The sequence below is a fragment of the Mus caroli genome, chromosome 16 (genome assembly GCF_900094665.2).
Source record: "Mus caroli chromosome 16, CAROLI_EIJ_v1.1, whole genome shotgun sequence".
NCBI classification, from domain to species: domain Eukaryota; kingdom Metazoa; phylum Chordata; class Mammalia; order Rodentia; family Muridae; genus Mus; species Mus caroli.
The window spans coordinates 33955737-33973018 of NC_034585.1; the positions used below are offsets into that span (position 1 = coordinate 33955737).

Genomic DNA, 17282 nt, shown 5'->3' on the forward strand with positions numbered 1-17282 from the left:
AAAAAGCAGTAGGTTACATTGAACCCTGTGATAGCGGTGTGTATATGTATGTGTGTGTGTATATATATATATATATACACACACACACACATACATACATACATACATCGCACACATTACTGTATCAGACTTTCCTGCTTGTAGGGATGGAAACATAAGACTGTGATCTGAAGTTATAGAGAACTTTCCCCAATGCCTAGTACTGGGATGTGTGAATTATAGTCTCTGCAGTGCAGGGAAAAGGAGTTATAAATTATTAAGCTAGTCCTTATGAAGACTGTTGAGATTATAGACATGTCCTGCCGTGCCTGGCATTTCCTTGGTTTCCAGAGCTCTAAACTCAGGTCCTCATGGTTGTTCAGCAAGCTCTTTTCTCAGTGAGCCATGCCCACATCCCCCACACCCCTTTGTGTGCTTCTGTATATGGCGTGTGTGTGTGTGTGTGTGTGTGTGTGTGTGCGCGAGGGTGTGTGCCCGTGCCTGTGCCTGTGAAGACCAGAAGTCAGCGTCAGGTTTTCCTTGGTCACTGTCCACTGTATTTATCTTGTTTTGTTTTGTTTTGTTTTGTTTTGTTTTGTTTTGTTTTGTTTTGAGACAGGGGTTCTCTGTGTAGCCCTGGCTATCCTGGAACTCACTCTGTCCACTGTATTTTTTGAGACAGGGTTTCTGAATCGAAAAAATTAAATACATTGTGTGACTCACTAGTTTTCTGTCCCAAGCAAACAATAGCGATGACATGGAGGGAGTGACCTAGCATGGTCATATTTGCCACATGGGTCCCTAATGTCACGTCCAAGTGCCAACAGAGCACCTTCTAGACTTCTTGTCCCTGGTAACGTGTCTGCATCTGCTTGTTTGGTAACCCACATGTCAGTGTTAACCTTTTTTTTTTTTTTTTTTACAACTTTCTTATTCAGTAATTGCTTAGGAAAAGAAATAAAACATACTCCTTGGAGTCCGACGGGGTATTTAATTGTTTGTTGCCGTTGTCATTTTGTTGTTTTTAAAGCAGATTTTAGAAGAAATAACTAGACATGTTAACCTAGAAGAAGAATGTTCTTTTGTGTGGGAAATACCTAGAAAATGGATTGCAAACTTCCTTTGGGCCCTTTTGACTTGGAAGAGACCTCAGAGCGGGGCTGATTGAATTATGGACATTCAGTTTAGGAGATAGAAATTTTTACAGATTTTTAAGTTTTGTGGCATAAAAGAAGTTTGAACCAGAGGGTTCCAAGTTTTAGGAAATTCATAAAATGCTCATTTGTGTTGGGCTATTTGTAATGCTGTGTGAGCCATTTAATTAAGGCCTTTCTTGGTGTTTTGTAGTTATTTGTTTTCCTTATTTTTTAAGGTCAGCACAGCTGGTATTACTTTGCTCAGCAGGAGTGACTCTTCTCCTGAAGAAAATGGACAGGCTGTCCTAGAGAACACATTTTCTCAGAAACATAAAGAGCTATCAGTTTTATTAGTGGAAATGAAAGAAGCCCAGGAGGAAATTGCATTTCTCAAGTCACAGCTGCAGGGCAAGAGGCCCGAGGGGGACTATGAGGTCCTTGATCGTAGAGAAGTCCAGCTGATGGAGAGTGAAGGACCGCCCTCAGTTACAGCAGGAGATGTCTTCTGTGTACCCAGTGATGAGAGCAGCGGCCCAGCAGCTGAAGAGGAACAAGCAGGCATGAAAGAGCAGCATCAAGCATCTGAGGCAGGACCTCTAAATGACGCTGGAATGGAACTGAACTCCCCAAAGCTCGACGGCGTGGACAAATCCCTCTCAGTGTCCCATATCTGTCAGTGTCACCAGGACGAACTGGAAAGGCTGAAAACTCAAGTTTTGGAGCTTGAGACAAGCCTTCATACAGCAGAGGAAACTTACGAGAGAAACTTAAGTGAGAAAGTGAAGGAAATTAGCAGCCTAACCCAGCTTAGCGAAGAGGTCAAAGAGAGCGCCGAGGAAGCCCGCAGCACGCTTGCCACAGTGTCTGCAGAAAGAGACCAGCTGCTTTACCAGGTGAAGGAGCTTGATGTCTTAGCAGAACTGCGGGCTCGGGTCCAAGAACTGGAAAGCAGCCTTGCAGAAGCAGAAAAGCAAAGAGGTCTGGACTATGAAAGCCAGAGGGCTCAGCACAACCTGCTCACAGAGCAGATCCACAGCCTAAGCATAGAAGCCAAATCTAAAGATGTGAAAATCGAGGCTTTACAGAGAGAGCTGGATGGTGTGCAGCTACAGTTTTGTGAACAGGGAACCCAGATGAAAAGCCTGCAAAGCCAGCTAGAGGCAAAGGAGAGGGAAGTGCGAGAGGGGACAGAGCGTCTGAGGGACATCTCACAGGAGATGGAAGGACTGTCGCAGGCTCTTTCTCAGAAAGAACTGGAGATAGCCAAGATGGACCAACTCTTGTTAGAGAAACAGAAAGACGTGGAGACGCTCCAGCAAACCATCCAGGAGAAGGATCAGCAAGTGACAGAACTCAGCTTCAGTATGACGGAGAAAATGGTTCAGCTTAACGAAGAGAAATTTTCCCTTGGGGTGGAAATTAAGACTCTGAAGGAGCAGCTCAATTTGTTGTCCAGAGCTGAAGAAGCAACGAAAGAGCAGGTGGAAGAGAGTGGAGCTGGGTCCAGCCTTAAACTTGGTCACGATGAGTCAGGTAAAGAGGGGCTTCAGCAGGAGCTGGAACGGCTGAGGAAAGAAAGTGAGCAGAGAAAGCGGAAACTGCAGGCAGCGCTGATCAACAGAAAGGAGCTACTGCAGAAAGTCAGCCAGCTGGAGGAGGAGCTAGCCAAGGTGAGAGAGGACTCTCGGAAAGAGATTCCCTTCGGGGAGAATGAGAGGAGAAAGCTGGAGGAAGACAGAGAGAACAAAGATGACCCAGAAGAATGGGGGACTTCTAAGTGGCGAGAAGTAGAAGTTTCCTTAAAACAGACAATATCTGAAAAAGAAGTGGAGCTGGAGGGCATAAGGAGGGATTTAAAAGAAAAGACTGCAGCAGAGGAAGAGTTACAGGCTGTGGTCCAGCGGATGACTCTGGACCTGCAGAGTAAGACAAAGCAGATAGATTTGCTTCAAGAAGAAATCACTGAAAACCAAGCAACTATTCAGAAATTAGTCACAGGAACCATGGATGCCGGGAATGGAGGCTCAGCAGCACCTGTAAAAGAAACAGCGGCGAGCAGCCCACCCAGTGCAGGTGGTGGGGAGCACTGGAAGCCAGAGCTGGAGGGAAGGATACTAGACCTTGAAAAAGACAAGACACAACTTCAAAAGAAGCTTCAAGAAGCCTTAATTGCCCGCAAGGCGATTCTGAAAAAGGCACAAGAGAAAGAGAAACAGCTAAAGGAAGAGCTCAGGGAGCAGAAGGACGTGTACCATCACCTACAGGCACAGTTCGATGAGCAGAATAAGGAAAAGGAGAACATTGCGGACCAGCTAAGGCAACTCCAGTGCCAAGCAAGGGAGTCCATAGACAGACAGCTCCCAGGCACTGGCCAGCAGGAACCTGGTCCTCCTGCTCCAAGTTTAGAAGGCATTTCACTGGAAGACACAGAGCCTGCTTCAGAATCTGACTTACACACAGCTCAGCCTTCTCCTCCCGGAGAGATAGCAGCTCTCCAGGCTACTGTTTCTGTTGCCCAGATTCAGGCTCAGTTGAAAGAAATGGGGGTTGAGAAGGAAGAGCTGGAATTGAAAGTTAGTTCTATAGCAAGTGAGCTGGCCAAAAAGTCAGAAGAAGTACTTCTGTTACAAGATCAGATAAATGAACAGGGTTTAGAAATCCAGAATTTGAAGGCAGCATCCCATGAAGCCCAGGCCCACACAGAACTGCTGAAGCAGGAGTTGGAAAGCAGCCAGTTGAAAGTTGCTGACCTGGAACATCTGAAAACGTTACAGCCTGAACTCGATGCACTGCACAAGCACATGGGCCAGAAGGAAGAAGAGGTCAGCTACCTTTATGGACAGCTTAGTGAGAAAGAACAGACCCTCACCACGGTCCAGACAGAAATGGTGGAGCAGGAGCGTTTAATCAAGGCTCTGCACACCCAGCTGGAAATGCAAGCCAAGGAGCATGAAGAGAGGCTAAAGCAGGCCCAGGTGGAAATTTGTGAGCTGAAGAAGAAGCCAACAGAGCTTGAGGAAGAAACTAATGCAAAGCAACAATTACAGAGGAAACTGCAGGCTGCCCTCATCTCCCGGAAGGAGGCACTCAAAGAAAACAAGAGCCTGCAAGAGCAGTTGTCCTCAGCCAGAGAAGCTGTTGAACGCCTGACCAAGTCTCTGGCAGATGTAGAAAGCCAGGTTTCTGTCCAGAATCAAGAGAAAGATGCAGTCCTAGGAAAGTTAGCCATTCTTCAGGAAGAAAGAGACAAGCTCATTGTGGAAATGGACAGGTCTTTACTGGAAAATCAGAGCCTCAGTGGCTCTTGCGAAAGCCTGAAACTAGTTCTGGGGGGCCTCACGGAAGACAAGGAAAAGCTGATGGAGGAGCTGGAATCCGTGAGACGTTCTAAGATGGCAGAGAGCACCGAATGGCAAGAGAAACACAAGGAGCTGCAGAAGGAGTACGAGGTTCTTCTGCAGTCGTACGAGAACGTGAGCAACGAAGCCGAGAGGATTCAGCATGTGGTGGAAAGTGTGCGGCAAGAGAAGCAAGAGCTGTACGCAAAGTTAAGGAGCACAGAGTCAGACAAGAGAGAGAGAGAGAAGCAGCTGCAGGATGCAGAGCAGGAAATGGAAGAGATGAAAGAGAAGATGCGAAAGTTTGCAAAATCTAAGCAACAGAAGATCCTTGAGCTAGAGGAAGAAAATGACCGGCTTAGAGCGGAGGTGCAGCCTGTAGAAGGAACCAGTGAGAGCATGGAAGCGCTTCTTTCTTCCAACTCCAGCTTGAAGGAGGAACTAGAAAAGATCACATTGGAGCATAAAACTCTTTCTAAGGAGTTTGAGGCTTTAATGGCGGAGAAGGACGCTCTGAGTGAAGAGACTCGAAATCTAAAGCTTCAGGTAGAAGCCCAAGTACTGAAACAAGCTAGCCTGGAGGCCACTGAGAAATCTGATGAGCCAAAGGATGTCATTGAAGAGGTAACACAAGCTGTGGTGGGCAAGTCTCAAGAACGAGATGCTCTGAATGACAGTGCCAAGCTTGAAGATTCGGAAGCTATTCTGATGGGTAACGGCGCCAAGCCCGGTGTCAGTGAGACTTTCAACTCCCATGATGACATCAAGAACTACCTCCAGCAGCTCGATCAGCTTAAAGGAAGAATTGCTGAGTTAGAGATGGAGAAACAGAAAGACAGGGAACTCAGCCAGGCTTTAGAAAATGAGAAAAATGCCCTACTGACGCAGATCTCTGCAAAGGATGGCGAGCTAAAGCTCCTGGAGGAAGAAGTCACCAAAAGAACCGCGCTAAATCAGCAGATCCAAGAAGAACTCTGCAGAGTTACCAAGCTGAAGGAGACGGCAGAAGAGGAGAAAGACGATTTAGAGGAGAGGCTGATGAATCAACTGGCAGAACTTAATGGGAGCATCGGGAATTATTACCAGGATGTGACAGATGCCCAAATAAAAAACGAGCAACTAGAGACGGAAATGCGGAACCTTCAAAGATGTGTGAGTGAATTAGAGGAGGAAAAGCAGCAGCTGGTCAAGGAAAAAACCAAGGTGGAGTCAGAAATCCGAAAAGAGTACATGGAGAAGATCCAAGGTGCCCAGAAAGGGCCGGCCAATAAAAGCCATGCGAAGGAGCTCCAGGAGCTGCTGCGGGAAAAGCAGCAAGAAGTGAAGCAACTGCAGAAGGACTGCATCCGGTACCTCGAGAGGATCAGCGCCCTGGAGAAGACCGTCAAGGCCCTCGAGTTCGTTCACACCGAGTCCCAGAAGGATTTGGATGTGACCAAAGGAAATCTGGCCCAGGCAGTTGAACACCGCAAAAAGGCACAAGCCGAATTATCTAGCTTCAAGATACTGCTCGATGACACCCAAAGCGAAGCCGCGAGAGTGCTAGCGGACAACCTCAAATTGAAAAAGGAGCTTCAGGCAAACAAAGAATCCATCAAAAGCCAGATAAAGCAAAAAGATGAAGACCTCTTGCGAAGACTGCAGCAAGCAGAGGAGAAACACCGGAAAGAGAAGAAGAACATGCAAGAGAAGCTGGATGCCTTGCACAGAGAGAAGGCCCACGTGGAAGAAACACTTGCAGAGATTCAAGTCAGTCTGACCAGGAAAGACCAGGAGATGAAGGAGCTGCAGGAAAGCCTGGATAGCACCTTGGCCCAGCTTGCAGCCTTCACTAAGAGCATGTCATCCCTGCAGGATGACCGGGACAGGGTGATCGATGAAGCTAAGAAATGGGAGCGGAGATTTGGCGATGCCATTCAAACCAAAGAGGAAGAGGTCAGACTCAAAGAGGAGAACTGCATTGCTCTAAAGGATCAGCTCCGACAGATGACCATCCACATGGAGGAATTGAAGATCACCGTCTCCAGGTAAGCAGTGAACATGTTCCCCTCCAGAGAATTGTAAAGGCAAGGGAAGTTTTAAAACTGTTTTTACTTTATTATTTCATTTATTCTTTATTTATTATAGAACCAATGTTTGTTTTAAATTACTTTAGAATGTATATCCTTCCCCTTCTGACGCTTTTTTGCTAGTTTTGTAACTTCTTGTTACAATGTGTATCACAATAAAATCATTAACAAAATCACTGATATCTTACTCTACCCCTCCCCCCCACACACACACCACCAATGTCTGTTAAGAGATAGCTTAGGTTTCTCTGCCTTCCCATTTCTGTTTCTGGATTTCTTGACAACCTGACTAGCTGTGTCTAGATTTCCACCAGCTTATTCCCAAAGGATTGCTTTAGTGCCCTGAGTGGTCTTCTCCTCTCTCTTCGCCACAGTTTTCATCAACTGTGCTCTCTCTGTTAGTTAGAAACCCTATCCTCAAACTCTAGAATATCATTTTCCAAACTCAGGAGCCAGCATTACCCTTAGTCCGCCTCCCCTTTCATTACCTTACTGTTTCTTTTGCCAAGCTTGTAGCCTTAAAGAAACCTACCATTAGCTTGTCTGCAGCAAAGTAGAATACTTGGGAGCTGATTTGCTTCTCAGTGTCTCAGACTGGGGATCACTAAAGCAAGGAACATACTTTCATGATTCAGATCTCCCTGATGTATCTTTAATATGTTATTTTTTTCTGTGTGTTAGATCATGTTATTACACGTGTATAGGTACAGAGAAGTAAGATATCTCTGAAAACCTTCAATAGTGAATATTGTCTGATTTTTATCAATTAGGTAGATATCATATAGTTAATATTTCTCCTTCCCTCCTTTTCTCTACCCTCTTTCTTCCCCCTGGCCCCGGTTCCCATCCCCTAGGCTTGAACATGACAAGGAAATTTGGGAGTCCAAGGCCCAGACAGAGCTCCAGCATCAACAGAAGGTTTATGATAAGCTGCAAGAAGAAAATAAAGAACTTACGTCTCAGTTAGAAGACGCTCGCCAGCTGTATCATGATTCTAAGAATGAATTAACTAAGTTAGAATCAGAACTTAAGAGTCTCAAAGACCAGACAACTGACTTAAATAACTCTTTAGAAAAATGCAAAGAACACGAAAACAACTTGGAAGGGATCATAAAGCAGCAAGAAGCTGATATCCAAAATTGTAAGTTCAGTTGTGAACAACTGGAGACTGACCTAACAGCCTCCAGAGAACTCACCAGTCGGCTGCATGACGAAATCAATGCGAAGGAACAGAAGATTATAAGCCTGCTTTCTGGCAAAGAAGAGGCGATCCAACTAGCTGTTGAGGAACTGCACCAGCAACACAGTAAAGAGATCAAAGAACTAGAAAACCTGTTGTCCCAGGAGGAAGAGGAGAATGTGGCCTTAGAAGAGGAAAACAAAAGGGCCCTTGAGAAAACCAATCAGCTCACAGACGCATTGGAAACCATCAAGAAGGAGAGCTTTGAGCAGAAGGCTCAGTTGGACTCCTTTGTGAAGTCTATGTCCTCTCTCCAGGATGACCGGGACCGCATCGTAAGTGACTATCGGCAGCTGGAAGAGCGACATCTCTCTGCAATCTTGGAAAAAGACCAACTCATCCAGGATGCTGCTGCTGAGAATAATAAACTGAAGGAGGAGATGCGAGGGTTGCGAAGTCACATGGATGATCTCAATTCTGAGAATGCCAAGCTGGATGCGGAACTGGTCCAGTATAGGCGGGACCTGAACGAGGTGATAGCCATAAAGGACTCTCAGCAAAAGCAGCTCCTTGATGCTCAACTACAGCAGAATAAAGAGCTGAGAAATGAGTGTGCAAAGCTAGAGGAAAGGCTGAAAGGGTTAGAAGCAGAGAAGCAAAGCCTACAAATGTCCTCTGATGCCCTCCAGAAGGAGAAACAAGGTTTGTCTAAAGAGATCAAAAACTTACAGACACAGTTGACCGCCCTGCAGGAAGAAGGCACCCTAGGTGTCTACCATGCCCAACTGAGAGCAAAAGAAGAGGAGCTCCAGAGGCTAAATGTGGCCCTCTCCTCCTCCCAGAAGAGAACTGCAGATCTGGAAGAGGAGTTAGTTTGTGTACAGAAGGAAGCTACCAGGAAGGTGAGTGAAATTGAAGATCAGCTAAAGAAGGAGCTGAAGCATCTCCATCACGACGCAGGGATAATGCGAAACGAAACGGAAACAGCCGAAGAGAGGGTGGCAGAGCTGGCGAGAGACCTGGTTGAGATGGAACAGAAGTTGCTTACGGTAACCAAAGAGAATAAGGATCTTACCGCGCAGATTCAGGCCTTTGGAAGGTCAATGAGTTCCTTGCAGGACAGCAGAGATCATGCCACTGAGGAGCTTGGTGACCTGAAAAAGAAGTATGATGCCAGTCTAAAGGAGCTGGCCCAGTTGAAAGAGTGGCAGGACTCAAGCAGAGAGGGGGATGTTCTTTCCCAGGCTGCCTTTCCCCTGTCCACCTCTGAGAACATCTTGTCCCGCCTTGAGAAACTGAACCAGCAGCTCACATCCAAAGACGAGCAGTTGCTTCACCTATCTTCAGAACTAGAAAGTTCTCACAACCAAGTGCAGTCCATCTCCAAGGCCATGACCAGTCTACAGAATGAGCGAGATCGCCTGTGGAGTGAGCTGGAGAAATTCCGGAAGTCTGAGGAAGGGAAGCAGAGGGCTGCAGCCCCTTCAGCTGCCTCCAGCCCAGCAGAAGTACAGAGCTTGAAAAAAGCCATGTCTTCACTCCAGAATGACAGAGATCGATTGGTGAGTGTGTGCTTCCTATCTGTTAAGAGGTTGGGGCCATTCTTCACATGGATTTTTATTGCCATAGAAAAAGGGTAAATGTTTCGAATCACTGCATTGCCACACACTCTACAGACAGTTTGGGTCTTAAGAGAAGCAGACATAATTGTTACCATTTTCAAGGTGAGGATTTTTCTTTGCACAGAATCTGCATTGATTATAAAGGGGTTAAAAGGTAACCAGCTGCTTTTGCTGTAAATGGTCCCAGAATTTGAAGTGGATTAATTGGGGGAAAGCATGGAGCTGGTCACTCAGTGTCTTCAGTGTCAGCTGAGCCCTTGGTCACTCACTAGATCAGGATGGCAAGGACCTAGCTTGTCTTAGAAGTACAGCTCAACCCTAACTTGTCAAGAAAGATATTAAATGTAAAAGGGATTTCTTGAAGTCAGTGTTAGTGGTGTGGCGGCACATCCCTCTTAACTCTAGCACAGAGGAGGCTGGTGTTGTGAGTTCAAGACAAGCCGAGATTATGTAGCTCACTTAAGGCAGTCTGGACAATGTAGTGAGAGTCTCAAAAAGTTTTAAGAATAACTGTTCTGTGGTCAGTGATTGCTTGCAGTTGAATGATTTCCTGGTTCCTCTTTCCTTCCGATCTTTATTTTCCTCTACTGGAATTGACCCAGAGGCTCATCCATGCTAGGCAAGTTCTTTTCCACTGCTACATCCCCAGCCCTTTTCATGAATTTTGAAACAGACCGATGCTAAGCTACTCATGCTGATGTTGTAGCTCAGGATCCTCTTTCCTCAGCTGCCTAAGTAGACACAATTGCAGGCACACAGCACCATGCCTGATTCTGCTCACTTTCTTTAAAGTAACTTTTTTCACAAGTGGAGAAAGTTGGTTGGAGAGATAGCTGGTCTTGTGCCTGAGTGGTCTCTGGTGGGGCTCACTGGTCAGCTAGCCTAGCCTATGCAGACAAACATCAGGCCAGTGAGAGACTGTCTCAGAAACAAATAAGAAACCCAACCAGTGCTTGCTGCACAAGCATAAATACCTATGTTTGGATGCTCAGCACACCATAAAAAAAAAAAAATCCAAAGCATAGCAGCACATCTGTGCGATATCAGTGTCAGGAAGAGATAGGCAGATCTCTGGAGCCCACTGCCAGCCAGTCAAGCCAGAATGGTGATCTCTGGGTTCAGTAAACAAGTAACAGACCCTGTCTCAAAATATAAAATGGAGAGGAGAGTGCTATGGGAAAGACCTGATGTCAGCCTTTGGCCTGCATGTGCCTTAGCACCAACCCCTGTTTCTCACGCTTCCCAGTGCTGCGGCCCTTTCACACAGTCCTCCCCCATCCGTAACAGTATTTGCTCCTACAATAATGCTAATGTTGTGAACAATAATGTACATATCTGACATGCAGGGTATCTGATGCGCAATCCCTAGGTTGAGAACCGCTGTCCTACAAACACATATACACATACTCAAAACAAAACAAAACAAAACAAAAAACAAAAAACAAAGCAGTGTGGCACCAGAGGAGCATATGCAAAGTTGTCCCCAGGCACCCAGATTGCAGCAGATCCTGAGTTAGCTGTGCTTCGTTCAGGGAACTGCTTCCTGTAAGGTTGTGCGTTGTAAACACTGGACTCTCTCAGCCCCACTTGCATGCTTCTTGTCTACTGGATGTTGATGAGCCAATCCTTTTTTAAAAAGCCATGTTCCTATTTCTATAACTTATCAACTTATCTGGTTTTATTCCATCGAACCGTTGAGGTGTTTTACTCAGCTCACATGTCCATCCTTTCCCCTTCAGCATCCTGGGATAAGTTTCTTTTCACTCAACAGATGGAGCAGTGCTGCTTCCAGGGGATGATAAATACAGTCCTTGGTGAATTACTATGGAACTCTTTCTTTCTTTCTTATGACTGTCCTGCCTCAGGGATGGGCTAGAAGAGGGTGTTCCCCCTTGGTGTGCCACATAAGACCTTACGATGTGTCCTTATCTTCTCAGCCTCTTACTTGTTCTTAGTACGCAGGCGTCCAAAGCCCACCTCCTCAGCACAGAGATCCCAGCAAGCACATCCTACCCACATCCTCATCCCGTGGCTGTAATGTCTTCCTCGCTGCTTCCTTTGGGGGTCATTCCAGAGCTCGGTTCTCTCACCACACTTCCCAGTTGCTTACCTCTGTCTTGCCTTCCTACTTCCCGAGTACTTGTCTTAGCATTTGTTCCATGTTCCCTGCACACAAGTGCCTTTGCCACTGAGGTATCTCAGCTCACTTTATCTTCTGATCTCGTTGAGCGTTTTTATCTGCCATCATGTTCTTTTAGTTGATGTTGTTATTTCTTTAATGTGTATAGGTATGTGTGTCTGTGCACCACATGCATGCCTGCTGTCCTTGGATGGCCTCAGACTGCAGTTACGGACTGCACCATGGGGGTGTTGGGAATTGAACCAAGGTCCTCTGGAACAGCAGATAGTGCTCTTAATCGCTAAACATCTCTCCAGCCCAAGTATTGTGTTCTTAATTTGTAAGAGATTTGGTTTTTTCTTGGTTTTGTATATTTTTCTTGTCTCCTGGGTGAATTGTCTAATTAGTGGTGCTTCGCTTTGTTGGTTTTTGTGTACATGTCTGTGACTGTATGACATGCAGATAAAGACATTGAAGTTGCAGGCAGTTATGAGTTGCCTGCTGTGTGAATTGAACTAGGGTTCTCTGGAATTGCAGCAAGGACTCTCAACTGCTGAGCCATCTCCACCCTGTTTTGTTTTGGAAACAGGTTCTTATTATAAGGTGGGGCTAGCCTAGAAGGTTCAGAGTAGCCCAGGCTGACCCTGAATGCAGTCTTTCTGCACCAACCTCTCAAAGGCCAGGACTACAGGCATGTGCCTGCCTACTTGCCTCTGGCCTCTGACCTCTCCTTCTAGCAAGGTTTCCTTGTACGTTTTCCTTGCTGCTGTAGTGTTTCTCTTTGCCAGCATTCTCTGCTGCATCTCTCACCAGCGTAGCTTCTCTCTGCTACTTTGGTGAATTCCCCTCTCTCAGCAGTTGCTTTTCATCCCTGCTGTTTTCTGTTCTTTACATGAAGAGCAATCCTTGTTTCATCTTCACATGAAGAGAAGAATCTAGGAAGCCTGCGGAGGGACTTGCTGTGAGTTCAATGCAATGATCTGATGAGTTAATTGATCGTGGTCCTGAGGCTGGTGCCTTTAGTTCCTCTGGGTCTGATCAGACCTTTGAGAGATCTTTCACCTCTTGGATAGAAGGAAACTCTCATCTCCAAGCTGAGTAAGGGACGGGCAGCTATCACTTGTGGCATGCGTCATGTCACCAGTCACAGTTGTTGTAGAGCGGTACCCTTACTTGCAGCTGGGCCTGAGATTTTCATGCTCCCGGGGCACATCCTTTACCTTTTCCAGAGAGCAAACTGGTTGTTTGGTGAGGTTACCAAAAAGTCAGAACTGAGAAGAACTTAGCGTGCAGTTGCATCTGAAGCAGCTCTGTGAGAATCCTCCTTGTCTCAGCTCCCGCCTCCCTCCAGCCCATCACCATTTCTTCCAGACGTACCTGGTGCTGTTAATTCCTGAGCCCTTTGAAGATTCTGCAGAGTAAGTTCTGTTGGGGCCTTGGCTTCTCTATCACCAGCTAAAGATCCAGCTGTCAGTTACCATTATTCATCTGCTTTTCAACCTTGAGTGTGTCGCTGCTGACCCTTGTTGGCTTCCTGATCCATTTTTGCATTTGGTACTTTTTAAAAAGCCACTGGTGTGGTAGTATTAACGTTTCTGAGTGGGTGAAAGGTAGGTGTGTGTGTGTGTGTGTGTGTGTGTGTGTGTGTGTGTGTTTAAGGCTGTTTTCTTTCCCAGATGTCCTGACATTATTTCTTCATCAAACTTTTGAGTATTGGGGAAGAGTTTTAAAATAGAATGCAGTTTTGCTAAAAGCAAATCCACCATAATATCCACTAACTTTGTGTGTGAGATCTATTAATTTTTAATTCTGATATTCTTATGAGGAAAAATACTGTAATTATCTTCATTTAGTGGGTGAGGGAAAGAAAGACTTAGATGTCCTCCCATCCAAGAAACAGTAGGGCATCTAATTCTCGAGCCAGGGTGTCCGTAACCACCAGGGTGCTTACCTCTCTCTCTGTAGCCAACATCAGCTCAGCTTAAGACTGGGGTCCAACAGGGATGTGGGTTAGGGATGGGTGCAAGCCTACTTGCCTGATGCCCGAGTTTGATCCCAAGAATTGTGAAACAAACAGAAAACAAGTAAGTAAACAGCAACAACAGTGACAAAGAAAACCTTGCTGGTGTTCATGTGAGAGAGAGCCTAATAAGGACGCAGGTCTAAATGGATTCCGTCCAGTCATTCTGTGTGTCCCTTAAGTCTGCTCCAAGTTAGAGTGTTAGCTTCAGACCTGGAGGCCAATGGGGTACAAGTGAAAGGAATGGTTAGGCCTTGACAGCAGTCCCTCAGCTGTCTCTGGGCTGTGGGAAGGTGCTGACGGTCCGTGGTGCCTGTGGTAGGAGCTACTGGTCAATAAGGAGTAAGATGTGAGTCACCCATTGCTGCTCTCCCTCTGGTTAAGCTGAAGGAACTGAAGAATCTGCAGCAGCAGTACTTACAGATGAGCCAAGAGATGACCGAGCTCCGTCCGCTGAAGGCTCAGCTCCAAGAATCTCAAGATCAGACAAAGGCACTACAGGTGATGGAGGAGGAGCTCAGGCAGGAAAACCTCTCCTGGCAACACGAGCTGCGTCAGCTCAGGTAGGACCGTAGCCGAAACGTTTGTTTTATTTTATTTCATTTTATTTTATCTTGACGTTTTGTTTTGAAATACTTACAGACTTAGAGAGCTGGACAACAGTAAGAGAGCACTCGTGTGTGCTTTGCCTAGTTTTCCCCAGTGAAAGCTCCCGTGCCACTCACTGCATGCCGTACCCAGCAGTCTTTATGCACAGCAGAGAAGTAGCTGGTGTTCAGTAGAAGTCCCACTCTTCACCAGATTTGGGAAAAGAAGTAAATAAAAATAACAACAAGTAATGTTTACTACCTAATATTTAATATGTGCCACGCTTTATGTTTGATAAGTGATATGCCTCATTTAGCTCTTACAGTAGTCATAAGGAATAACTAGCTTATCCCCATTTAATGGAAGAAACTTGGTGAGATTCATTTGCTCAGGTCTCATACCTGGTATATTCAGGAGCCAGAGTTCTAAGTCCTTGAGAGTCGGCACTGATGTTAATTCTGCATTGTGGGTCTGACTGCTGAAGGACCATTGTGGGTTCCCATGCCCTGCATGACCTCGCCACCCTCATTCCATACATACCTACTCTACACACCGACTCCTACAGTTCTGAAGTTTACTCTCTGCGTGCATACCGGTGCCCTGTGCTGAGTTTTCACGCCCATCTTGAACTGCTCTTCCCATTTGGAAACATAGCTCTTTGCTCAGGTTCTAAACCCAACGCCATCCCTTCTGTGAAGGCACTGCAGCCCTGCCAGGAAGAGCTTTCCCTCCGGTGCTGGCACGGCCTTGCTCTCAGCAGCTTCCTGGGTGTCTCCACTTAGAGAATAAATTTCATACCTCATAAGAATGTTCTGAATATGGAATTATTCTTCCTGTCATGAGTGTATTTGGGCCGTTCTTTTTTTCATGGTGTAGAATGGAGAAGAATTCCTGGGAGCTGCATGAGAGGAGGATGAAGGAACAGTACCTCATGGCCATCTCAGATAAAGATCAGCAGCTTGGTCATCTGCAAAGTCTCCTGAGGGAGCTGAGGTCTTCCTCCCAGGCTCAGATTCTCTCCACACAGTACCAGCGACAGGTGAGGAGATCCGTACATTTCTACACAGGGTGCCACTACCCAAAAGCATGAGCTGCCTCCAACTGTCCGTCTGCTACCATGAGGCACGCCTCCTCCCAGATCTTTCGGGGTGATGCAATCTCTTCTAGAGGGAGGGTTTGAGTGCAAGCACTCTTAAGAGACCATTTTATTGACATTTTGGTCCTGGCAGGCATCCCCAGAGACATCAGCTTCCCTCGATGGATCACAAAAGCTAGTTTATGAGACAGAACTTCTCAGGACTCAGCTCAATGACAGTTTAAAGGAAATTCATCAAAAGGAGCTAAGAATTCAGCAGCTAAACAGCAAGGTGCGTGTCTCCTGCTAGACTGAAACTGAATTTCTTTTTTCTCTTTCTGAAGATAAGATTTGGCACAGATACCCCGCTTCAGCGTAACCTGAGAATAGACATTTATATTTCTTATGAACAGAAGTTTATAAGAGCTGGGTGTTTATTCCAGAGCAAGAACATAGCCTATGTTCTCCTTGCCCTGGGTGGATCTTTAAGAATGACTCAGAGAAACCCATACACCAAAAGTACAGAAGCTTCACCCCATCTTCTCTATGTTAGGAACGTGTAAGCATCTCCCGCCCATCTCCCATGAGTCATTGTCTTCCTGCTGCTCTCTGACTGGTCACAGAGTTCTCAGTAGCTCTTCCCCAGACCTGCCCTCTTCTAAGAAACCTAGATAGGTAGTGTCTGCCAGAATTAAAGTTCTTTTAGTTCAGTGAGACTTGAGTCCAGAGGTGGTCTTTGAGGAGAGTTGTGAATCTCCGAAATGTATGTTTGGGGTGAGGGGTGCACGTGTCCTATCAGCAGAACTCGTATGACATGAGCCAGTAAGGCTGCTCGGTATGTGAATGTGCTCGTTCGACACCCTGGTGATCCCACAGGGGAAAGATGGAACCCACTCCTGAGGGCTGTCCTCTGTTCTCCACACGTGTGCTGTGGAATGAACATGCCTACACTCATGAAGAAGGGGTATAAGGCATATAGGCACGCATACAGATTCAAAATCATAAAAATCAGGAGATAGCTTTCCCAGATGAAGAGAAAAGCCCACAAATACTAAGTAACCTGCTCCAGGTTTCAAGAGGCCATTCTGAAGTCAGGGCTTCTATCCATGGAAAGATAGTGTGTTTGCTACACTTAGAAGGTACTCATTAGATGTGAAATTCACCTAACATTGAAATTCCAGAGACAGCATTCGCTTTGGACCGAAATGAATCGATGAAATAGCCAACCCTGATTTAGTTCCGTTTTGTTTGGGGGCAGGGTTCTCCTCTCACTACCTGTTTCCAGAAACCCCACGCTCCAGTGAAGATCCAGGGAAGGAACACCTCCCAGTACCATCTCAGGTCTTATTCCTCTCTAGTCTGAGGCTCTATCTAGACATCCACCCCCTATGACAGCATTTTAAACTGAAGCAGAGCTGTTTATAGCCGATAGAATAAATCATGTTGGTAGATGATAACAGCTAAAAGTTTTAAATGTTACATTGACGTGAAACATAAAGGTAACAAATCATTAGATAGCAGCAGGCACACTTTTACAAAGTAAAAAATGTGTAACAAGCATTCAAGATGAAAACCCAGGGTGTTCCACATCGCCACAAGTCCCTCCTCCCTTCTGATCACAGCCACCCACCTTAGTAGAACCACATGAAGTACAAACCACACTGCCGTAGGCCATTGTCACTTTGGGTGGGAACTAGGTCTCCTTAGGGCTGAGAGGAAGGTCCTTCCTCCCTAACCTCAGTTGCCCGCCCACGGTTAAAACATTTGCCTGCTGAGAGTCTGGCCATGTTAGGCACTGAGGACTCTCACAGTGCCTCTTTTGAAACCTCCAGTCATTTGAGCTTTGTCTCACTCTCTGTGGGTCCCATCTACTAAAGAATTACTCCTGGGGACTCGAGTGAGATAAAATCATGAGCTGTCACGGTGGTTTCTCTCTAAATACACAGCTTAAGGGCGAGCTTGGTCTCTGGTTATATTGAGCTCATGGGCTTGTTTTTTATAGTGATTTAAGCATGGACACGACCTGCTGCCTTCTGCTTACATCCCTAGAGTAGCTTGTCCTACTGGTATTTCTGTTAGGGGTTTCTGCGCATAAATACCATTAAAAATTAAAGTTTCCTGCTACTCTTGCAGAATTATTTTTCCTTTTGTCGTTG

The 17282-nt window shown here is 46.0% G+C and overlaps 1 protein-coding gene across 10 annotated transcripts in view; it reads left to right on the forward strand.

Moving 5' to 3' along the window:
- The window catches only part of Golgb1 (golgin B1), a 56767-nt gene that overhangs the window by 34512 nt on the left and 4973 nt on the right, over window positions 1–17282 (forward strand). For 9 of the 10 annotated variants that reach the window (XM_029470605.1, XM_029470601.1, XM_029470606.1 and 6 more), the window contains 5 exons: window positions 1352–6480; window positions 7377–9264; window positions 13848–14026; window positions 14928–15090; window positions 15281–15418. In XM_029470605.1, the coding sequence (XP_029326465.1) occupies window positions 1352–6480; window positions 7377–9264; window positions 13848–14026; window positions 14928–15090; window positions 15281–15418 (7497 nt within the window). The remainder of the gene's footprint in view (window positions 1–1351; window positions 6481–7376; window positions 9265–13847; window positions 14027–14927; window positions 15091–15280; window positions 15419–17282) is intronic. The other variant, XM_029470607.1, reaches the window with a different exon arrangement.